We start from the raw sequence: 24,470 nt of genomic DNA, 5'->3' as shown, positions 1-24,470 counted from the left end.
TACAATATTCATGGTAACGAGGCCAGGATGATCAGGGTCTGGATTATTTTCAATTATGATTAATTTTAATGGAAGCGTATTTGTACTCACAATTTTAATGCTGGGTTTGGATCGCCTTTTACTTTGATCATGAAGCGCAGATAAGTGTTCTCCAATAATTCAGTGTCCTTCAGACGTACCAAGAAGATTGGTGCATTTGCTTCTGCCCTAGCCTTTCGCTCTTCTGCAGTCACTATTCGAAATTAATTTGTGTTAATGAGGTCAGAACTTTTGTTTTCTTTTTTTACATATTAATGATTGATCATTTTGAAGTTTTGAAGAAAATGACTTTTACTCACGTTCTTGAACAACCAGTTGAGCAGTGCAAGTAGTGACTCCATCGCTGTTGGTGGCTCTCGCGGTATAAATTCCAGAATCAGCTTCATGAACGTTCTGGATCTCCAATTTGTATCTTTTATCATCAAATGCGGTGGTCGTCACTCTGTCAGCCAATTTATCCTCCAGAGGTTTATTGTCCTTGAGCCATAATATACGATTGGCAGCATCGGATGAACTCAAAGAACATTCGAAAGTTGCACATTCTCCAGCTAAGAGAAAAAATGAAAATTTAAATATAAATATGATTGCTGATTTTTTCGCAAATTCACGACCAAATTGACAATACGAAAACTACTAGCTGAAATGGTAAGCGACACGTGGCTGCAGGAGATATTGCAGAAAAGATAAAGTCTTAGGCTTTGGTAAGTTTTTTATGGACAGCAAAATTTGTTGTTTCGTTTATCTACTCGGAAGAGATAAGTGTTGATTACTCATAGAATAATTAAGTAAGCGGTGTATCTACTATAAATGTGAAGTGTAAACAATGTGATGTGAAATGAAAGATGTGTGAGAGTTGAATTATTATAATGGGACAATTTTTGAGTTTACGTTGTTGTAGAATTTTGTGTCATTGATAATAATTTAAAAGTTAAATTGTTCGTGTAAAATTTGAGTGGTTGAAGGGGTGCCGAGGCAATGACGACCAAACGACAAGCCACCAAAATAGTAGCGATCAGTGATTTTATCTATACAGGGTGATTCTGAAATTATTGTCAATTTGAAAATTGTAGATAGAGTGCTTGATTTTAAGAAGAAAAACTATAATAACATTTTTTAATCCAAGGGTTAATTAAAAAGTTATTGTAGATTAACTATTTGTTCAGTCGCGACCTGTATTAGTCACTTATGGTTGAGATAATAGTAGCTAACAGGAATCCTTAAATTGACTAAGTTTTAATCCTTGATAAACGTTTAACAAAGGATTGTAATCCTCTTTTTGAAACTTCTGAGCTGACAATAATCTCCTACCCGGTATTCGTCGTCGTTCGAACAACCGAAATCCGTCGTCTAGTCGTTGTTGCCTCGATAAATACTTGCCAAGCAACATGTATACAATTGAGCCAAAAAGAAATCGCCTGCATAGTAAACAAAACGATGAACAATAATATACATACAACAAATAGGTCGCGAAGAATAGAATAGAATTGCGAAGCATCGAATAGGAAATAATACAAATATATATAGTATATATATATATATATCAACACAAATATCAATGAAGCAAAATAGACAACGTAGAACCACGTCTAAAAGCGTTTTAGCTGATCTATCAGAGAAAAAGAGGCCGTGTAAGGCACGAGATTGAATCTGTAGAAATTTCTTTAGAGTGGAAAATATGAAATGGATGAGAATAGATGCTGATAGAAATTTTGCACATCGCCTGTCACTTTACCTATTACGTGTATCAAAGCCTTCGTTTCTCGACTCGCTAGAACATTAAAAATTACTATTTTATCCTTTTGAACGCAATTCAGACCTTGCCTGACAAAATTTTTTCCTCTTCTTATTAAACAAAAATAAAAATAAAATTAATTGGAACAATTGATAAACGTATTTATTGTCTTTACTATTCTGGCATTTTTGAGTTTCAAGGGGAATAGGGAGTAAACTGAATTTTATTTCAAATAACTCACGTTCAACGTTGCAGCCTTCGATGGTTTTGGCAAATTTGGGCTTTCCGGTGTTAGTGGCGCCCAGAGAGATCTTGGCAGTCTTGCTGTCTTCTATTTTGCTGTTAGACGAGGTGCCAATAGCAGATGTGTAACTGCTGGAAGACTCCGCGATTCTCTCAGTAGCAAGGTTAGAGGATTGGTAGGATGCAGCTGCCCTAGCATTGCTCGAGGACACCGAGGATTCCGTGTAGGACATTCCATGAGTGCTACTGGAGACTGAAGAGTATTCTGAATGAAAATATAAATTAAAAAATTTAGTACTTACTTTCTTAATCATTTTTCCATCTTACAAGCACGTACAAGCTGATAAATAAACTTACCCTCTACAACCTTAGCAGAGGAACTGTAACGACTGGACGAGTATCGACGAGACATTTCTGCTTTGGAATCTTCTACATTAACTAATTTACCCTCAGGTTTTCCAGGATTTTCTGCGACTTTTTCTCCAGGATTCGATCGCTCCTCCTTAAGACCTGGATTTGATTTTACTGTCGCTGGATTAGTTCTCCCGGATCCTGGATTCGATTTCCCTAGGTCAACACTAGGTTTTCGCGAGCCGGGGTTAGATTTTTCTGGTCCTGGATTATTTTTAATTGGACCAGGATTAGATTTCTCTGGTCCAGTGTTATTTATTGGGCCAGGATTAGATTTTTCTGGTCCTGGATTATTTTTTATCGGACCAGGGTTAGATTTTTCTGGTCCTGGATTATTTTTTATCGGACCAGGGTTAGATTTTTCTGGTCCTGGGTTATTTATTGGACCAGGATTAGATTTTTCTTGTCCTGGATTATTTTTTATCGGACCAGGGTTAGATTTTTCTTGTCCTGGATTATTTTTTATCGGACCAGGGTTAGATATTTCTGGTCCTGGATTATTTTTTATCGGACCAGGGTTAGATTTTTCTGGACCTGGATTATTTATTGGACCTGGATTAGGCTTTTCTGGCCCTGGGTTATTTTTTATTGAACCAGGGTTATATCTTTCTGGTCCTGGGTTATTTTTTAATGAACCAGAATTTCCTAGCTCCAAACTGGGTTTTCGTGAAGCAGGGTTAGATTTTTCTGGTCCTGGGTTATTTTTTATTGAACCAGAACTCGGCTTGCCTAGGTCAGTACTAGGTTTTAAAGAACCAGGGTTAGATTTTTCTGGTTCAGGTTTTAATTTCCCTAAATCTAGACTAGGTTTACGCGATCTAATGTTAGTTTGTTCAGTATCTGGATTACTTTTAGTTATTTCAAGACTTGATTTATCCCCACCAACACTACTCTTATTTAAGCCATATTTATTGGTACCTTTTTCTTGTTTTCCAGTATCTAAATTCGACTTTGATGTCTCCTTGGCAACTTCCGGTTTGGTAGGCTCTACCTTTTCCTTTCCAACTTCTGTTTTGATAGCTTCTTTAATCCCTTCTTTCTTGGTAACCTCTTTAACTTCTGTTACAGCCTTAACAGATTCACCACTATCTTTCAATTTTTCCTCCCTGACTTGTTGAACTTTAACACTCTCCCCCTTGACTCGTTCTACTTGAGACTTCTCTACTTTGCTCGACTTTTCCTTGACCTCCTCTACTTTGGCCGGACTATCCTTAGACTTTTTCACTTCCTCCTCAGTTCTCTCGACCTTTCCAACTTCCTCGATCTTCCTCTTCAACGGACTAGGAACGACCTTGACTGGTACACCTTTCTCTTCCGGTTTCGACTCTTCCTTCACCTCTGCGAGTTGTAGGTCATCCGCCGCGTGCTCAGCAAGGGCTACAAGGTCACTAGCGTACTCCCTGATCTCCTTCAACCAGAAATCCTTCACGTAGTCCTTGTGGGCTATCAAAGTAATCGGATAATTAGGGATACTAGGGTTGTAGAGCTCGAAGCAACGATCGTCCTTAGGGTCGTCCTTGACCTCTACTTCCGGTAGCTAAAATTAACCATTCTTTATGAATAAAAAAAAATGAAAATATTTATATTTAATCATAAAACAGGCTACCTACACGAATGATATCTTTCAGTACGAACACCGATCTGTCTTCGGAAATTCGTCTGACCTTGCAGACAAGGATCCTGGCCTTGAACAAAAATAAATATCTCTCCTTGCTCTTGTCCTCTCTATCAACGATGGTGAACCACTCCTGGAAGAAAATTTATGATTTTTTTGAAAATTCAATATATTCTGATATGTCACGGTATCAAAGGATTTTAATTTATAGACTAACGTGAGAAATTAATCTTCCAAGCTTATAAATGTTCCCCTTGAATCCTTCGATATTGCTAAGAAATTTGTTATCTGTGGCCTTGTGGGGGATTCCTAGCATCAAATCCAAGGCTTTCTGTAGGTCGTCGCAGTTTTCGCCTAGTCGGGTCGAATATTTCACCAGCTCCTGTGGGACACAACGAGGAAACAGTGCATTATGCATATGTGAACGGGAACAACAAACGGGGGGGGGGGGGGGATTAAGAGAAAAAAAACTAGAAAAAATTTATTTAACATATCGAATTTCCTATTTGCTGCTGCTGTAAGATAATGCGTGACGATGATCGGACGCTTTTAGCTAGCTAAATTCGTACGCCACCCACTTTATTACACGCACATCCTCGAAAATCTGATTATATCAGACTTGTAGCATGGGGTGAATAACGGTGATATCACTTTTGGAACCGTCTCAAGTCCAAAATCCAGCTGTTTAATTTATTTACGTCCAACGTAAAAAAGAATAGGCACGAGAAAAAAACATTTGGGGATAATTGAGGGAGTTGGTGGAAAATTCGAATGAAAATGGGGGTGGGGGAGGAAAATTGGGAAAGGGGTATGAGGCGTTGATAGAATTTTCATAAACTTAACATTTTTTAATTACTATTCAACAAATCAGTCATCCGGAAATTTTAAGCTGAAAGATGTATTTTCAAGGCAAGACAAGAGATATGTTCTACAGCAGATACTATTTTCGTACGGTACGATAAAATACAGACTGAAATATAGGTCATTCGTATGTGATCGTCCAAGCGTGCTCATGTATGCGTGCATCTATGAGTAATTTGTGCAGGCGTAACGCACTTTACGATGGGACCAGACAAATCCAACGAGCTCGTTTGATATATTTAAAAGGAAAACTCGCTTCGTGATTTTTCCGACTTTAGTTCATCTCGCGCCAGTTGCTTCTTCATTCTTAATTTGTTTGGACATCCCAAAACCGCTCTGGAATGCTTTCAAGAATTATATATGTCAGCCTGTATTTTCGTCAGCCACCCCCGAACACGACTCGAATTTAGATCAACCTGTTCTTCATCTGGAAAATTCGTTTTTTCCTTTAAACAAGAAAATTAATTGGAAAATCAAGTGGAAAATTTTTCCATTGACGAGAAAATTGGAAAATTGGAAAATCTTACCTTCAACAGGAGCTGGTAATCGTTGATACGTTGTATGGGAAGTTTCAAGTGCTCGGACACACTCTTATCGTCGCCGAGGTTCTGGCTGAGTTCCTGCGAATAATGAATGATTTTTATTGCAATTGTCACTTAACAATTAATCCACGCAGTTTCTACTGGGACTCGAGAAATTCGAAGCTTGTTCGACACCCAAGCGCACGCCAATTTTCGACGCTTTTCGCGCGCTCACGCACACAGACACACCAACTTAACATACAGACACTGACATTTTCAATCTCACTCACACATACGCAACACACACAGGCATTAGTTTCCGGAGAATGCACTCGCGCGTCTGTCATCGTGATCCCGTACTCCACATTCGTATTTAAAGTCGAACCACTTTTGCCTTTGCATTAGCTCAGCCACGATTACCATGAAAAATCTTTACCACCTTTCTACATCATATCCCTTCCTCGACTCAACATAAAAATTTTTCATTCAAAGTCCATCGTTCTCTGGAAAAACTGAGAAAATTGGAATTTTCCGGAAAATTAAATTAAATAAGATTCAACTTTATTTTTTTACTTAATTTTGTAAAATAAATAAAAAAATTAATTAATATTCGCGCGTTTAAATTATTTAAGAATAGAATGTAAGGAAAGAATAGGTCGCGGGATGTGGGCTAATGTTAAGTGGGATGAATGGTGAGGAAGTACGAGGTGGTGGGGGGTGGGACTAACGTTTTCGAGTGAAATTAATTTTTCTGGACGAATCAGGGTAAACAGGTGGACGCACCTGGGAGAATCCAGGGAAGCCGAAGGAAGCACCACGAATCGCGAGCTACGAGTAGACTGAACTGTCGGTTCCTGCTTCCCGCACATCGCGGACCAATTCGGCAAGACTTTCTATACTTAGACACTCTTAGACTGACCACGCACAAACATCGATGGTCCAAACGAAGATTCGTGAAAGGATCGATGGATCGTCGATACTTTTCCGGAAAATTTGTCGGAATACTGTTGATTTGAAAATAGATTTTCTTGTTTTCCACAAAAAATATATTTTCCTCTCATTTTGACGATTTTCCAAATATTAAAAAAAAAGTTTACTATCAAATTAATTACTCAAGTTAAATAAATATATAAATTAATATTAATAAAGATTTAATATTTGTTTAACAAATTTTTGATGTTCTATAATTAAAATTTTTTAATACTAATTATAGTTTGTTAATCAAGAGTATTGCTAGTTGAGTTCGTCGCATTATTAACGTCATGCATCACTGAATTAACAAGGCATATTGGCAGATTGACAAGCTGACAGAATTAATTTTGATGAACGACTTTATCGCAGCAGGAAAAGCGCTTTCCCATGAATAAAGGGAAAATCTTAATAAAGTGTATATCAATATTGTGTTTTGAATGGGAGATTTGAATGACATTTGTGCCGAGGTTTACACGATTCTTTCTTTTGCAAAGTGAAAAAAAAACATGGCTGCAGCGATGATGGTGAGGGACGATAGACGTTAAGAATAAGCGCAGCTATTTCTGTGTCTGGACAGACGCCCGCCTGTCCCTTACGTAATTGACCATTTTCACCGACAGAAACATTGAGATAATCATCGCTACTTGATAGAAATACAAGAAAAACGAAAAAAAAATATCGGCTAAAAATTTGGATGATTCCACGTAGCCTAAAAATTTGATGATTCGTGTAGAAGAAAGATAAAAGAAGTCGAGGACCTTTTTTCAATAGCATTTTAATGTCGCTTTGATAAATTTCTGTGTAACCATCAGAACCTTGGCTGATGCCACTAAATTTTCGCAATTTCTCTCTGGTGGCGCTTGTTTTCCTATTTTCTATTTAGTGCAGAAATCTTCCTTACCAACATAAGTGATTTTTATTTATACACATTTATTTGATAATATTTCGGTTCTAATACGAACCTCAAAATATTCTCTGACTTCGTCGTTCGTCTGCAGGAATTCCTGGGCCAATGGCTCGTCCCTACAATAAGCCACGTGCTTGTCGAAGTCTCTTTCCTTGAAAATATAATTTAAAAAGCAGTGAGTTAGCTTGAGAAAAAAATTATTTCAACATTCATCTCCGTTATTGGACAATTTTTCAATAATTCTTCGAGAAATAAATATCGAATGGAGAGAATGCAAACGAAACGGATTAAAAATTATTCTTTTGAGAATCGATTGGATTCTTATATGGAACAGAGGAAACTTACCAATCTTAAGAAAGTTTTTCCAAGCATACGTGGCTGGTCCGCATAATAATTGACGCCCTCGATCAAGACCCTGCCAAACGATCTAAGTAAGGCCGGAATTAATTGACAAGCCAAATACACTCCACGCCTATTAAGGGTAATCACTACTGGACAATTATTATCTATCATTTAATTTTCCAGTTAATTGCAAATGGTACAACAATTTGGAATATCAATCAGCCTTCCTTTTTTTTCCACTATTTAATATTAGCTCGAACGGGACTAACTTTAAACAACAATTTACTTTTTTTATTTATTAATTAACAACATTTTAGAGTTTATTTGCAAGAACCATTTTTTAGTTCAATAAGGTAAGGGTAAGCTTTGTTATTAACAACATTAAGGTATATAACAACACAGAAAAAGACTTACTACTCTGTTTGCTAAAAAATTTCAAAAATTGCTGTCACTGTGAGTGTTCGATGAGATTTTTTTCATGGGAAATGTGTGAAAAAAAAAGTGTGTCTGATTTTCTCCATTTTTTGGTTTCAGCTAAATTTGTTTATGTATTGTCCATGGTGAGATGAAATGTTGAGTGTGATGTTTATACGTACGTATTGTGGAAATCAGCGATTTGTTTGAAATTTGTGAAAATGATGTCCTTGTTGTCCCGTACTATACGGGGTACGCTTAGATTATCCAAAGGCTTCAAATAACGCTCCACCACTAATTGCAAATCTCTCCCGAATTCTTCCTCAGTTTCCACTAGTTCTTTTATTACTGCTCTGTAATCATTTAATATATAAATTTTTTGTCAAAATACAATAATAATATTTCTTTAGTTTAAAAATTGTTTACAATCTATACATGTATATAAAAAAGAAATTTTTTAATTTTTGAAAATTTATTATTATATATTATTGCAAAAATAATTGTAATACAAATTTGACTTACTCCCTTCTATAATGAGAATCCTCGGTTCTGTGACTGGTTATCGTTGACGAATCTTCACTGAGGGCTGTTTGCATAAGAATTGTCGTTGGTAACCAACCCTCCCTTCCATCTGTAGTCCTCGCATAAATCCTGCAAATTATTATTATACATATTAGTGGAAAATACTTACTTCTCTATATTGAATCGAATCTATAACGTATCTCATGATTCACATTTCATGCTATTTTCATTATCGTGAAAATAGATTGATCTTCAAATAAGAATTTTCTCAGATATATATTTTGACGTTTCTCGATACGTTTTTGCATAATGAAACGGTCTGTATAACGGAACTAATCAATTTTACGATCTGTAATTAAAGTCATAGTTAAAACTATTTGTCAGTGTCCCTGGTACTTTCAACTTAATTCCGTCTCGAGCAAATGACTCGTTGAGGTTCCTCCGTGCCAGAAATTTTGAACCTCACCTTTACCCAAATTTATTTTCAGATTATTTTTCCTACCCCGGAGGGCCTCAGCTTATTATAAGCCGATGATTGCGCAACCAACCGTTGAGGCTCGAATTAGACAGTATTCGTTCCGAAAAATCGATTACCCATTAGTGGATTCCAATTATTAAACTCATTTTCGTGAAATTTCCCAACTTTCCTCAGGAGAGTTTTCCACATTGGAAAAAACAATAAAAAAAAACAAAAGAACATTTTTCCACATCGTTTTATAAAGAGATGCGAGAGTTTATCTTGGCGAGAGTGGTAAGAAAATATTATTTGAGAAAGAACTTTTCTTGCATTTGCGAACTTGACTTCCGCGATTTCACCATTCGGTTAAAATTAGATCGGAGTTCGTTGGCTCCGTCTTTACCACAATATTTGCAAAGTGCACCTGCCGTAGTGTTTCTCCCCAACGGATTTAGCCTTGAGCCAAACTTTCTCTCGACAAAAATCGACGATTCTTTTTTCGATTTCTGTCGAATTTCTTCTTCCTCCCTGCTTTACCGGCCGCCGGTAAAACAGTTCGCTCCGACATCCCCTTAATTCGATTTATTCACCAAAATTTGCGGTCTTCTTCTATTCCTCCTGAATCTACACTGATTTCTTTATTCTATAATTCATTTATGGTCAAAATTTGGTTTCCTCTCAACATTTTACAGAGTGCAACGATGCGTCCTTAACTCAAAATCATTCGTTTTCCTGAAATTTTCATTACCTTTGGAGATTCGAGTCAGAGCTCGATCTCGTGACTACTCTTGATCGTGGAACACTGTGATTTCTTCGCGGTCGAATAGAAATTCTGTGCTTCGCTGCCGAATTGTCCAGGGTCGGTGCAATCTCGCCAATTTGAAACTCGGGATCCACGCGAGGCTTTCTAGAAATCACGTTCAATCCTCCTAAATCTTTCCCCTCCATTCGCTTTAATCGTTTTAGTCTTTCAAGCAGTGGCTTTCTACTCGATTAGTTAATTAGTCATGTAATTGCCATTAATGTGCTCAATCGATTTAAAATCGTGCTACATTCTTATCGATTAATGTTATTAAGTTAAACCCTGACAGTCATGTTTATCCTAGAAATCCATTCGCAAGCTCGTTACAATCGTTAAAGTAAAGAATCGAGTCGATTCTGCGAAAAGCTCATAAGCCAAACTGTCTATTTGCTTTTGCATTTTATTTCTCCTATGAACTTGGTAGTTGCTTTTTTTCGGCACGCGTCAGAGGCGTTTCAAAGAGCCTCGTCTTTGCTTTCATATTTTTCTTCGTGTATTTTTAGAAGAAATCTTTTTTAATATCTTACTTGGCTCGCTCGCTGTACTCGATCGCCTCAACGATGTCCCCCACGTGCACGCTGAATCCATCCTCGTTGTGTTCCTTAACCACCACGAAATTTTCTGGGGATTTCTGCACAGAGGAAAACAGGAATACAAATAAATTTCAAATATAATAATTTATTTCGACATCCAAACGTTGATACCATATCGAGATATTTCTTGACCCCTATTATAACTCCCAAAAACTTACTAGCATACAGATTGAGAATGATAGTGGGGGTAGAAAAAAATCCCGATCCGACAACATTCATTGAAACTCTTAAATTCGCCTTTCAATACATTTCCTAAAAACTAATTTATTTCGTTAACTTATTATCAGCGAATTACCCCATCACTGGTACTATCCTGAAGAATGCTGCTGAGTCTTCTGAAGCTCGGTGTGTTTTCCCTGCTGGCAGAGTATCCGATTGATCTGTCCGATGGTGAAAACACTACTCCGTTACACTCGCCATGTTCATTAATCATAGTGTCTATGCTGTCGATCGATGTGATCCCGGTATAGCTAGATAACGCATCATTGTCAAGGTCATCCTCTTTAGCCACAGGACAACAGTACATGGAGAATCGATGAGCAGTCTGGTCTTTCAGTTTCAAGGCTGAGAAAACGTGAAGTGGCTCAAAGTGCCGTATCCCATCCTCATCGAGAACAGTGTATGGTACCTCTCCGGTCAATACTGACCTTGCGGCTTCTCTAGGTACGACAGCCTGCATCCCTTGCTTGAGTATCATGAAAGTAGAAGATCTTCTGCGTCCCCTTCTGATTAAAAAGTCTTCAATGGCGAGACTATTGTCGGAATTTAACAATGTCGTTGGTATATCAGCTGAAGAATGCAGTGGTACTTCTTCGGGTACTATCATCAAGGCTGCACTTTCCCTGACGAGAGCCCTCAGGCTCGGATCTGCTCTTGCTATTTCAGGATCACTGCAGAGCTGCCTCAAGGCACTACTGTACCTAGGGGATTCCTCTGCCAGCTTCCTCATCACCGTCAGCCTCTTCAAAACGTCCAAGGTCACCTTGTCCCCAGACAAGGCCTTTGTGGACTCGGAGTCGCTAATGACCGCCAGGAGACTTCCGGCAACCGAGGTCATTCCCAGAGCCCTCGCCAGTCCTACAGCCTGAAGAAGCATCTCTCTGACCTTTGACCTCTCGTCATTCAGCAGTTCTCTCACAGTCTGCTCGCTGGATTCTCTTACAGCCTGAACTATAGCCTTGCGAACAGTCTCAGTTGCATCCTGTTCCGTCTCAACATCACCCACTCCCTCGGATACTCTCTTGAGGACGCTCGATAAGAGTTCAGGATCACCTCTAGATACCGTTCTGAAAGCTGACCCAATAGAATCATGATCTTCTTCGAGGACCATACTCAACCTCTCGAGGACCACCTCGTCCTTCAAAGAACGACCTCGAACGGTCGATCGCAAGATGTCGACCTTGCTTGACCTTGAACTTAGAACGTCGACCATGGCTGCCTGACAGAGTTTACCACGGTTCTCCGGGACCAGAAGCAGTCGGAGGATTTCTTCTACGGAATTTTCAAGGTCACTGTTGTGCCTCCTGAGGAGGACGTTGAAGGCCTCGGTTATGGCCGAGTGGACGTAGTCCTGATTGGAGTCCTCGTCATCTAAAGCTAAAATAGCTGTGGCCATAGCAGCTTTCGTAGCTTCCTGCAGCCAATCAGAGTCGGATATATGAGATGATTCTTCATGCTCGCTAGATGTTCCGTTGGCAAGTCTGTAAGGATCCTCGATGCACTCGTATTGCTCTTGAATATTTTTGGCCAATTGGGCCACTGTGGATACCACTTGTGCCATCTTGACAGCAGAGTTACCTCGAAGACCTAATTTCTCCGAAAGCACTAAAGCCTGCTCGAGGGCCATTGCTCTTGGATCAATGTCCACATTCACTTCCGGTAATTCTTCCTTAACTTTACGACCCACTGACAGTCCAGCTTCTGATAACTGACGTAACATTCTAGCATCGATGCTAGTATCGTGATGCTGAGGATGATAGTGGACGTTGTGGAGTCTTAACAAACTAAGCTCTTCAGGAGTGACCTCGAAGCCTTGAACGGAAAACTCGAATTCACCATCAGAGGTGCCGATCAGATCCGGTGCGACGAAACGTGGACCCTCTTCGGTTTGAACTATCTGACCTGGTACAAAAATGACTCCTTCTCCAGATTCCACAACTCTACCAGGAACGAATCTGGGACCATCCGAGGTGTCGACAACCTGTCCAGGTACGAATCTCGATCCTTTATCGTCCGTTGATATGATTTGTCCTGGTATGAAAGTGGGACCAGCCTTAGTTTCGACGATTTGTCCAGGAACGAACCTGGGACCATCAGTGGTCTCTACTATTTGACCTGGAACAAACTTCTGGCCAGTTTTGGTATCTACCATTTGGCCAGGAACGAATTTAGGCCCATCACTGGTATCCACCACCTGTCCCGGAACGAATTGCTCGCCTTTTTCCGTCATTACTACTTGTCCTGGCAGGAAGCCATCATCTGTTTTGATACCAGGAACGAATCTAGGAGTGTCTTTGTCCCTGACCAGTTGTCCTGGAACGGTTCTTTTACCCTCCGGCAGTTTCCTACTGTTTTCCGGTACAAACTCGATGCCCATCTCTGTTTGGACCATGTGCCCAAAGATCTCTCTCTTTAAAGACGATGATACCGAGCCCAGGACCTTATCATCCAGAGGTATTCCTAGATTCTGCACTTCTGTCAACAGAACTTCGTCGAGGTTGGTCGCTGCTGCGAATTCAAATCCATTTTCAGTGACTTTGAACCTTCCTGGCACGAATCTATTACCCTCCGGAGTTTTGAGGACTTGACCTTGAACGAACTTAGTACCCTTAGGAGTGTCCATGATGGCACCAGGCAAGAATTCTCCATTCTCCGCTGTTACTCCCGGAAGAAATATAATCTCACCTGAGTCGTCCTGACAGTTTTGGCCTGGTATAAACTTTTGACCTTGAGCGGTGTCCATAATTCTTCCAGGTACGAATTTCACTTCACAGTTAGGAGTTTCTAGACATTGCCCTGGAACGAATTCCCATTCGTCGTTGATCTTGGCGCTTTGTCCTGGGACGAAGAGGAGTTCTCCATGCTCTCCAACGATACTCTGACCTGGAAGGAACTTGGGACCTTGAGGAGTGTCGATAGTTTGTCCAGGCACAAAGGATCCATCGTTCGCTACTAATCCAGCCACGAATTTTGGGCCTTCCTCCGATAAGACCGTTTGACCTTGAATGAACTTTGGACCCTCTTCAGTTATCACGGTTTGACCTTGAACGAATTTTCCACCCTCTTCATGGACACCTGCCACGAAGACTCTTTCACCAGATTTATCCTCAACTATTTGACCCGGAAGTAGCATTGGACCTTCAGGAGTGTGGACCGTGAATCCAGGAACGAAAGCGAGTCCCTGAGGAGTCGGCAGGGTCTGTCCAGGAACAAAAATAGATCCACTAGGCGTTTGAACGTGCTGTCCACAAACAAACTTCTTCGCTAGACCTATATCCAGCTTCAGACCTTTGACCTTTCGCACTTCTTCAGGTTCGCCATTAACCAGGCACTTCGAGATCTCAGCTATATCCTGAAGACTTGGTAATAAACTCGAAATGTCCTCGCCCGAAATTTTCGTACACACGTCTGCTGTAGATTCCAGTGTCCTTTCCGGAAGAGCTTCGATGGCCTCTCGGATATTAGGATCTGGCAAAACCGTGCAAGGCTCGAAAGGAGACACCACTGGTATAGTTTCAAGGGCGCAGGTTTTTTCGTTTGGATACACAATATTTTGTACACACATTTTGGGTGTTATAGCTTTTACTTCAACATTAACAGAATCCGGAATACGTGATATCAGCGGTTTTCCCAAAAACCCAAACTCTCTCTGTTTCTTTGTGGTCCAATCTAGAGTCTTCTCAAGATCCTCGTGAACCAAACTAGACTTTCCAGATATCTGCATGATTTTCTGCATATTTTGTTTGGCATTTTGAAAGCTAACTTTGGTCCACTCCTCTATCCTCTCATGCTTAACATCCTCCCTGATACTATTCAGCTTCGGTTTGGACATCTTCTGCTCCCTGGCGAACTCCTCATCCTCAGCTCTCTCCTTTTCCTCAAAAATTCTCTTCGCGTAATCCAAGACACCCTTTCTCTTACGTTTTTTTCTCTTGACTTCAGCTTCTCTCTCCTTCAGGACTTCTTCCTGCGGCCCAAGGCCATCGTACAAATGCTGATAGTCTTTAAGGTCCACAAAGTCCACCGAAACGTTCTTACCTTGTTTCAATCGCAATAAAACACTGTCGCGGTCCTTCGACAGCATTACGTCTCTGACGTCACCGTCCCTTACAGCAGCCTCCAATTGGGCCGGAAATACCAAACTGCAGCGTCTTTCCTGAACGGTATATACGAATTTCGAGGTCTCCTCTTCAGGCGAGCTAGCATTCTTAGTCTTCAACAAATCCCGGAGGACTTTCTGTTGTTCACCTTCACCTTCCAGGATCGGAAACACGTAGCGGTAGTCTTTGAGGACTACGTGCTTCCGTTTCTCCGCCACTACGACACCCGCCGTGTAATGATGAGGTCCCAAACCGGAAGCGTTCGTAATTTTGCATTTTGACTTCTCGTATGCGCTGGATGCCAACAAAACAGGGATGTAGTGGTGACTGGGCAAACCATAGGACTTCCCAGTTATCCTGCAGAATCTTTTAGCATCAGCTGGAGATATCGGTGGTAACAACGGAAAATAATTCGGCTTTGGTAGCCCTTTGCTCCTGCCGGTTATCCTGCAGAACGACATTTCGATCTTCCACGTTGATCTTCAGACTCAAAAACTCATTCTAATTAATTTTTTAGTATTTCTACATTAAGTAAATAATACTTTGGAAAATTTTAATTTCCCAGCTTTTCCCCTGAATCTTCCCGTACTTTTCCATCTTCCACATTCTCCGATCAAAAATTTTCCATGTAAACTTGTTGCAAGTGTTTTTACAATTATTACTGTCTTACGAGGCTGTGGTGAAATATCTTAGAGAGATTTTAATAGCAGGTAAAATCCTCATAAGCTGCGGTGATTTATCTTCTAGCGCGAAATACCAACGAGATATCACCGTGGCCTTTCGTTCTTTTTTGGTAATCGGCCAATTCTGCTTTTCCTCTCCTATAGCATCAAACGCTTGATTTTCTCATCTATATTTATATTTTCACTATTTTATTTTGAAGTTCCACGAGCGGAACGCGTTTTCTCTTCGTAGAAAAATCACCGAACTAATTGTGGAAACCTGTTTTTGGATCAAGGAAAACTTTTCTTAATCTCTAAACGTTTTTATCAACCAGAAAAATATTTTTTTCCTCACAAACAGTATCGTCGTTCTTCGCAGTTTTGATTATAAAAAAATCTTGGAAATTCTTGTTTTTATCACAGCTGGCTTCTCGATGAGGATTTCTTCTCAAGGTTGGACAAATTTCCGAAGATAAAAATCCAGCGAGGCTCTGAACGAATTTTTCAGAAATATCACGAGAGTACAGTCACCCAGGATTTATCGCTACACTGACCGAATTTCGCCAGGGACTTCCAGCACGTGTCTATTTTAATTTACGGTGCACTGCACTCCAACACCGAAACTTCAAGCGAATCTACAATTATACGAAGCAATTGCATGCAGCTTCGACGTATACATTTGTTAAAATTGCAGAGACAAACTTTTCGTATATAATCGCAAATAAAAGATTTTTAAGTGGCTCGTTTGATCGATGTACGTTTGGAAGATTATTGGACGATGGAAATTAATGGAAAATTTTGTAAACCGAACTACGAAAAATAATCCAAACTTTAGTAAAAACAATCTTCGGTTTTAGAGACGACTAGGGGTAAACAATTCGCAACGAGGAGTGTTAATTTAAGAGCTCTGATCCAGGATACGAGTACTCGCACGTGTTTTCAGTCCTCCACTTGATTCACTCTCCAACAAGATTACGCCTTGTCATTTTCTATTTCCATCTTACTTGGAAGCCTATTCCAGATGGATTTATTTATTTATTTCATTTATCCGAAACAACAAATACCATTTAATCCATATACAATATTATCCTACCAACGCCATTCACCCTTTTAAATTTCCCACCAATTTCAACATTCACTATCACAACACACGAGTTTCACAGTTTTTCACGCAACAAAATTCGCCAACCCTTGGTCTTCCACTGGAATTTTCACAATTTAACTCAGAGTGGTGGAAAAATCGAGGAAGAGAATTATTCGTTACATACTAGGAGGAGGATAGGAGTTTTGTGTGGTTGGAGAGGAAAGTACAAAATGAGAATGAAAAATTTTCTTGAAAAATTATCGCGGTGATTTCAGGTAGGGGTTAAGCATGGCGAGTGGATATTCGAAAAGTGTATTACGATAGACGGCGAGCAGCCGACTACTCGTTGCACGAAGTGGCTAAAGGCAGTTTGCGTGGTGAGTCTCGAACTCCAACCAGAAATAGCTACTCTATCCTTCTCCTTCTAACCTCGCACTTCTCCACCTCGAACTTCCACGACATATCTCCCTTTTCTCTCTCCATTCCCTCCCTTTCTTCTCTCCTTTTCTCCCCATTGGTTCCTTCTCCAAATTCATATCCACCGAATTTTCCCATCTTTTTCCTCTTCAAATTTTCTCTTTCCATCAATTTTATTCTATCTTTAGCTATATTATACTTTTCCACATTTTTTTACAATTATTTATTCTCTTCCACTTCTTACCACCCAATTTAACTTTAAATTCGCAGTATATTCTTTTCTCGTACTTAACAAACCTATTTTTCCTATTCATATTATTTTCTTTATACTATTTATTTTACTTTTATTATTATTCTATTTTTTTCATTATTTCTTCTTATCTGAAGTTGAAGCTTTTTCCTGTGTCTTTTGTTGCTTTTGCACAGATTAATTGTTAAAAATGATTCATACAATCTGAAATCCGTCTATACTTGAAGAACGATATTCTGAATTTTCTGTTACTTCCGATTGGGAAAGCACAACTATAAAACAAAGGTAAATAAACATATGGCGTAGTAAATGATAAATATTCCTCGTAAATACTCGAGAGCAGTGATGTGCTCTCGCGATAAATAAGATTGTCTCGGGCGAATGATGCGCGATGATTCACTCTCGTCTCACTCGTGAGTTATGATACTTTGCTCTCTGTTGTTTTGCAATTCTCTTTAGCTTTTGTAGCGAGTTACATATTGCTAGTGTTTATATTAAATCGAAGAAGAATAACGCTATTTTGGCACGAAGCGCTCTATTGAATGGAAAATTAACTTTTTCGCATCGTTTGGTATATAAACATAACCTAAAAACTGAAAATAAGGTTATGGACAGGAGAGGTATTGGTCAATTTGTATCAATTGTTATGAATTATGAAGAGTTGACAAGTCAATAGATGCATAAATTCCTGAGTGGGAAATTTCAGAAAATCTGTGAATCATTGACAAAGCGATGGTAGACTTTGGCAAACCTTCAAAGTAACAGATTAATGGTGATCTTCAAAGTACCAATTTTGCCAAAAAGCTGCCCACCTTTAATCGATTAAATATTATTAAATCTCTAGGCAGCCTCGTAAATCAATTGAATTCATTTATCTATCTCTTAAATTTATTCGATCGGAAATTAAACGCATTCAAGATTTTTCTAATTTAAATTTTGTTCTTGAATTAATTATCCAATATTATTAGCACTAAAACTTTTGCATTTACTATACACCGTCAAGAAGCTTTAATTTTACATGGTGTAAGTTCTTATTGGTAATTAAATATTTTAAAACATATTTTATGGACACGTAAAAATGAAACAAGTTAGAATTAGAGGTTATGCTCAGCTCAACAAACCTCACGATCATAATTTTATGATCGAAAAATTACAGGTTGTTAATGTGACATGCCAGCACTTTGGCTAATAGTTCTGATGCCACGTAGTCAACAATGTCAACTCGTAAATCAAAAAATATATGTTTTACCAACAGGATCATGATTTTTCTCAAATTCTGTCGTGGCGCCAGTTCGGTAAACCGTATAACCGGCATAACCTATACATTTTTTTTTCACGAATGATTAAAAAAGTGTTAGAAATTATTTTAACATGCTTTTAATGTTGATATTCGATTTTTGTAGTTGAGATTCATATTATTGGATGATTCTTAATTTGTTGATTGTTGAGGGAAGAAAGAAAGAATGATTGGCGTGCGTGTGCATCGCGGGAGTAACTGAAATGGCGATGTGATGAGTTTTTGGTTCACTCGAAATTTTGGCATCGCACCAGACACTCAATCCACCTTAGCTTTGCGCGTGCTTCGGTTTTGGTTTAATTTAGATTTGGTAGTGGTATCCCGTGACGTAACGTATTTAGGAATACTCGTAATCCTAGCCAAGATTATGTGCGAGATCAGACGGTGCATTCGTAAAAAAAAAACAATTTTTGATTTGACCAAAAATTGTTAAATTGCTAAAATTTTTTATAAAGCCGCTTAAAATTTTTCAAAATTGATTTTGGTTTCATTAGATTTGGAGATGGAGTACTGTAAGATAACTTATTTAGGGAGCCGTACAACACACGTGACTAAAAGTTGTCTTGTAGACATCTTTTAGTCATCCATTGACTAAAAAACGCCTAAAAGATGTCTTTAAGTAATTTGGTGCTCTATGGGAATACTAAGTTTTTAGTCGTAATGAAGATTATGTAGAAGATCAGGCAGAACATTTGTAAAAAAAAGAATTTTCGATTTATCCAATAAATACAAAATTTTTTAAAAATTTGTATACAGCTATTTCAAATTTTTCAAAATTGATTTCGATTTAATTAGATTTTATTGTAGAGTACTGTGACCTAAAGAATTTGGGAATACCTTATCTCTCCAATCTAGATCATGTGCAAGGCCACAGGAAGCATTCATAAAAAAATATATTTTTTTAAATTTCATCAGGTACAACTGAACATTACAGAAATTATTCGCAATAAAATATTCTTAAAAACTAATATCTAAAAACTTATTTTCTTCTAGAAGATTAACTCACCCCTTGTAAAAGTTGAGTCAACTGGGATGACCTTCTTCTTGTGGTTAAGGAAGGTCGCTTGGAGTTCTCAGAATCTAAGAAAAAAATACAATTATTAATACGTCTTTCCAATTAATCTTGTATTTTGATATACCTAACTCTAATTGTTTACCTTTCTTTCGTTTTGTCGAAGGACTGTCAGCCATCTTAAAGTCAATTCTTTTTAAGTCATAATTCTGTAAAAATAAACCAATAATAATAAACAATTTTCTCTGATTCATCTTACAACATGAACTAATCCCTATTATTTACAATTGACTTGTAAAATAATAAAATAGATACAAAAAATATTTTCATTAAATAAAACAAAATTTATCCCGAAAGTTCATGGAGAATAATTTATAGTTCATTGTGTTCTACTCCCAGTAGACCAAACACGATACTATTGAAGGGAGAAATTCTTAAAATAGAGGAAAACAAATAACTTGTGTTGTGCCTCCAGGGTGACTCGTTTCGCAAATATTTTCCCGCCAATTTTCCGCGAATTTTCTCGTACAAGTGCCAGAAATGTCTCGAGCACGTGACAACAATGAAAATAGAGACTCGTGAAATTTTCAAAATGGCATCGCTATTTGTCAGATATAAAGGTTTATGTCTGATAAAAGCAGGCAGGGAGGGGGAGGATTAGCTTTAGGCATGCTGGACCACCAAGGTTTGATTCACTGGACGTTACACCGCGAGGAAACTGTGCCAGGAAAATAGCGCAGCTATTTTACGAGGAACCTTGAACACGTAACACAGAATTTCATCTCGCCGTGGTTTTCATGCTGTGCTTATTGCACTTCGCCACTTAGTAGTGTCATCGTTCTCCATCCCTACCAAACACTCGAAATTGTAAAGACAATTTACTAAAAGAATCATTAAAAACCGTACACATTTTTATTTTCTAAATCTCTTGATTCTGTTCCAAACATAAAATACTCAAAATTCCACTCCAAATTCTTGGTGACTTTATCTCGAAATTTCCTCTAAAAATCTTTGTATATTTGTTGCTTACTTTTCACCATAAAATATATTCCACTCAATTCCAAAAATTCACTATAAAATTATAATTTTATCTGAAATTCCAACCTTCAAATTCTTACAAATTTATCTCAAAATTTAGCTATTTCTTCGTACGAAATTTCTACACGAATAAACACGCAAATTTTCTTTCAGCATATTTTTAAATAATTCTCGATTTTTTGATCGAATTTTCACTGGAAAAACTTGACGAGGTAACATTAGATTTTCCACCAGATGATTTTTTCTAATTCGAGTAAAATGAAAATTGGAAAGGGAGAAATTTGATGTTTTGATTGGGGGGGGGGGGGAGGGTAGTGGAGCGAGGGGTCACGAGGTCACTGTAAGAAACACATTGGAGAAAACCAATCACCAATACACAATTTTCGACACTTGCACAACATGTGTGTTAAAATAGCTCAACGAGGAGCTGATGCGGAAAGATAGACAGATAGATAGAGGAGGAATGAGAAAGAGGGAGAAGAAAGAGCGAGTGAAGAATACAGGAAGGGATAAAACAGGGAGAGAAAGTAGTGAAAATTAGAAAATTATTTACACACCCCCACCTCTCACCTCACTTTTCTACAAATAATAATTAATGATTAAAAATAAATAATTCACCTGGAAAATTAATTTTCTTAAATTTCCACCACCTTTCTTCTATGTGTATGTATATGTATGTGAATATGTTCAAATACTTTATATTTTCTCATTGGAAACGGAGGATTTACCTTGAAGGTGAAAATTTCGAGATGGTCTCGTCAATGTTTTTTTTTTTCTTACGATGGATCTTCGAAAGAAATAAATTATTTTATCGTTAATCGATGGATTTGCTGCACGAATCCCGAATTAATTCAGCGGAGCAGTGCGAAGCCAGTCGGCGGCTATCTCGGGACTGCTACCAATGCCAGCACTCGGGCGTCCCGACGCCATTTCCATCTCACTCGTTTTTACGATCACTCTTCTTCCTCCTTCTCTTCAGCTTCTTCTTCTTCTTCTACGGCCAAAAAGCTGCGATCTATTTCGTCCAAAAACTTGCTTTACATACAATCTTAATTAAACAATTTTTAATTATAACTATAATTAATATAAACATGTCATATATATATTTAAAAACAAGAAATTCTTCTTTCAACGCTCGAGGGGTACTAATAGTAATCTCAGTCATCTTTGTTTTAAAATTATATACATATAGTTATGGGAAATTTATGTAATTAATTAAAAAAATTGATCGATGATTAATTCTGGATTAATATTGAAGGTCGAAAACTAGAAAATTGTAAAATGAGATTTCATCCCTTTTTTTACCGTGGAGGTGAAAAATTTATAATGAGCGTCCTGCTTTTTTTTCTCTCGTGGTAAAAAGCTATAATTACGATTCATCAGAGCGATCTTTAAATAGTTTTGTTGATGATTATTACGAAATGTGCATACGTAGTATCGAGATCAAGAGAGCAAGCATGATGAAAAATACTAAGAACTTCAGATCGTTCAGAATCCCCCCTTTCCCCTCACACACATACACAAAAACCGCAAAATCAGCCAGTCTTCGTCATAATACATTGGCTGTGCGAATTCTTCTACCTTTTTAAAATTTTAAACGGCAATTTTGTTGCCTTTCCCCCTCCAGCACACTGTCCCAATTTCTTCTATGGCATCTGAGAAAAACGGATTTTCCACATTTTCCGAGGAATGCTTCTCGTCTCATTCAGGTAATTCGTATTAAATATTCTAACCTCGTCGAAAACTCACAAAAACATTACAGGAAAATTGAATATTTTAGGGAAAATTGAACTCGTCTTGGAAAATTCATTATTACCAAATGGTGAATAAAAATTTTTTAACATTTTTTTATCATTTTTGTTCTGAATATTTTTTAGTTAATTTTTGAGTTTTTACATATAAGTATTGGTAAATGATTCTTTATATAGATTAGTATCTATTTTTTCCTAGGAGTTTCGCGATGATTTATATGGTAATCGTCGCTTTTCCTCATGGAAATCTTTTCCCGAGAAGTTTCAAGGACGCTCGACCACGTCGTCCAAGAACGACCTTCGTCAAGGCCATAATTTCCAACCCCCAAGTGATGGATAACGAGATCTTGGCACAGAAATTGGCGAAAGATGCTGTGATGTCGACAAAGATGCAGAAGACCATTAAACAACTGGCGAATCTAAAAATTCCAAAGGAGAATCCTAATTTTTCCCATTCACCAGTGGTTAAGAAAAATAGGAAAATGAGGAAAAAAAAGAGAAGGAGGAAAAACAGACCAAAGAATCGTAAAGGTCGCTCGCAGGGTTTAAAAATTTTTAGGAATAATCGTAGAGATGGTCTCGATGATCAATTAAGAGGATGGAAAAACGACAGTAAAATAACGAATTTGATGGTTACTGCCTCGAAGGACTCCATGAAGAAAAATCGAGATGATCAGGGAATCGAATACTTTGATTATTACAGTCTCGACGAGGAAAATCCCAGTTTTTCCGATTCATCGACGAGCAAGAAAAGCAGGAAAAATAGGAAAATGAGGAAAAAGAAGAAAAAGAAGAGAAAAAAGAAAAACAAATCAAAAAATCGTGAAAGCCGTTCGCAAAGTTTTAAGCTTTTCAGGAACAATCGTAGAAAGGGACTCGATGATCGATTAATGGGATGGAACAATGAAAGTATGATAGCAAATTTGATGATCACTACCACGAAAGATCCCACGAAGAAAAATCGAGATGATCAGGGAATGGAATACTCAGATTATTACAGCGTCGACGAGGAAAATCCTAGTTTTTCCGACGATTTTCTTCCAAATATCGAGGATTCCTCGAGGGAAAATTCTGCCTCACTCACACCTGATCATTCTAATGGAGATTTTCTCAAGAGGAAAATTGAGGAAAAGGAAAATTTAAGATCGTCTCGTGATGCTAACGTTTCCTTTATTTACGAGAATTATCCGGATTATTATGATGATTTGGAGCAATCTTATCAACGTAATCAGCAATTTAATATACCGGAAGTGAAAAAGCCCAAGAGTGGTGGGAGATTTTCCGGAGAACATTTCATGCCAAAATGGCTGAATCGACGAATGTGCGATGATTCCAGTTTGACGTGCCACCCTAGAAAGCAGAAAACAATTAACATTTCTGATGTTGAAAAGGTGACTTCCGATACGAACGACTCGAATAACGAGACCAAGCAAGTGGCCAATCAGATCTTGAGTAGAATCATCGACAGATTGGAGGAGGCTAAATCCAACAATTTTAAAAAGAAATTAAAAGAGGGTAATCGTTTGTTATTAATTACTCCTGCTTTTATAATTTATTTGAATTAACAAATTTATAATTCTTATTACTTTTCTTTGACAGGTTTTCCTTGCAGAATATCAGGTTCTTGGGTAACGACTCAGGCGTGTGTAAAAATTGAAATGAGAGTTAGCAATAGACTGATCGATGTCACTCTTGCAAAACTCCAAGATGAAAATCATCCAGGGAGGGAAGGAATCATCGATGCTTCCTGGAACATCAGTGGACAAGCACCTTTTAGACGTGGAGCTCCTTTCTCTCTATTAGCCATCAACAGGAAAACCAAATCTATTGCCAGTTTTATCGGTACAAAAAATTCTCTACTTTCTTTCTTAAATAATATTTTCCTCACTCTGGACTTTAAATATTCCCCACATTCTATATTTTTTTAAAGTTTCCACATTTTATTTTATAACACAATTTACACTTTTATTTGCTTAAAATTTAATCTTAGACCAAATAAATATTTTCTATCGACTAATAATATAAATTTAATTAAACACACAGATGAATAAACTAAATTTATTTAATAGGTGCCTGCAGAATTTGCCAAGGAGTCGACACGATCCAAGGAGTTTGGTCTAGCATTCGCGAGCCAAAGGACTGCACAGACTTTTCAATGGCCTTGACAAACACGAATGATATTTTTCGAAGAATAACCTGAAGAAAACAT

At 38.0% G+C, this 24,470-nt stretch overlaps 1 protein-coding gene across 7 annotated transcripts in view; it reads right to left on the bottom strand.

The window, feature by feature from the left end:
• Obsc (Obscurin) overlaps nt 1-19,666 on the bottom strand; it is a 33,295-nt gene extending 13,629 nt beyond the window's left edge. For 3 of the 7 annotated variants that reach the window (XM_066731227.1, XM_066731232.1, XM_066731233.1), the window contains exons 1-16: nt 10,727-15,226; nt 10,366-10,469; nt 9,785-9,943; nt 8,580-8,708; nt 8,240-8,410; nt 7,647-7,728; nt 7,357-7,452; nt 5,429-5,521; nt 4,258-4,422; nt 4,036-4,173; nt 3,344-3,962; nt 2,372-2,524; nt 2,013-2,279; nt 1,772-1,807; nt 339-587; nt 91-232 (exon numbers count right to left, since the gene is read on the bottom strand). In XM_066731227.1, coding sequence (XP_066587324.1) covers nt 91-232; nt 339-587; nt 1,772-1,807; nt 2,013-2,279; nt 2,372-2,524; nt 3,344-3,962; nt 4,036-4,173; nt 4,258-4,422; nt 5,429-5,521; nt 7,357-7,452; nt 7,647-7,728; nt 8,240-8,410; nt 8,580-8,708; nt 9,785-9,943; nt 10,366-10,469; nt 10,727-15,211 — 7,088 coding nt within the window. In that variant the 5' untranslated portion in view covers nt 15,212-15,226. Of the gene's footprint in view, nt 1-90; nt 233-338; nt 588-1,771; nt 1,808-2,012; nt 2,280-2,371; nt 2,525-3,343; nt 3,963-4,035; nt 4,174-4,257; nt 4,423-5,428; nt 5,522-7,356; nt 7,453-7,646; nt 7,729-8,239; nt 8,411-8,579; nt 8,709-9,784; nt 9,944-10,365; nt 10,470-10,726; nt 15,227-19,466; nt 19,541-19,617 lie in introns of those variants that run through there. The other 4 variants (XM_066731234.1, XM_066731228.1, XM_066731229.1 and 1 more) reach the window with 4 other exon arrangements.
• Between the last annotated feature and the right edge of the window lie 4,804 nt (nt 19,667-24,470).

This window comes from Prorops nasuta, unplaced genomic scaffold (genome assembly GCF_024137725.1).
Source record: "Prorops nasuta isolate Cenicafe-Biocafe unplaced genomic scaffold, Cenicafe_Pnas_1.2 PNAS00008, whole genome shotgun sequence".
Lineage (NCBI taxonomy): Eukaryota > Metazoa > Arthropoda > Insecta > Hymenoptera > Bethylidae > Prorops > Prorops nasuta.
This window is presented reverse-complemented; position numbering and strand designations above follow the sequence as displayed.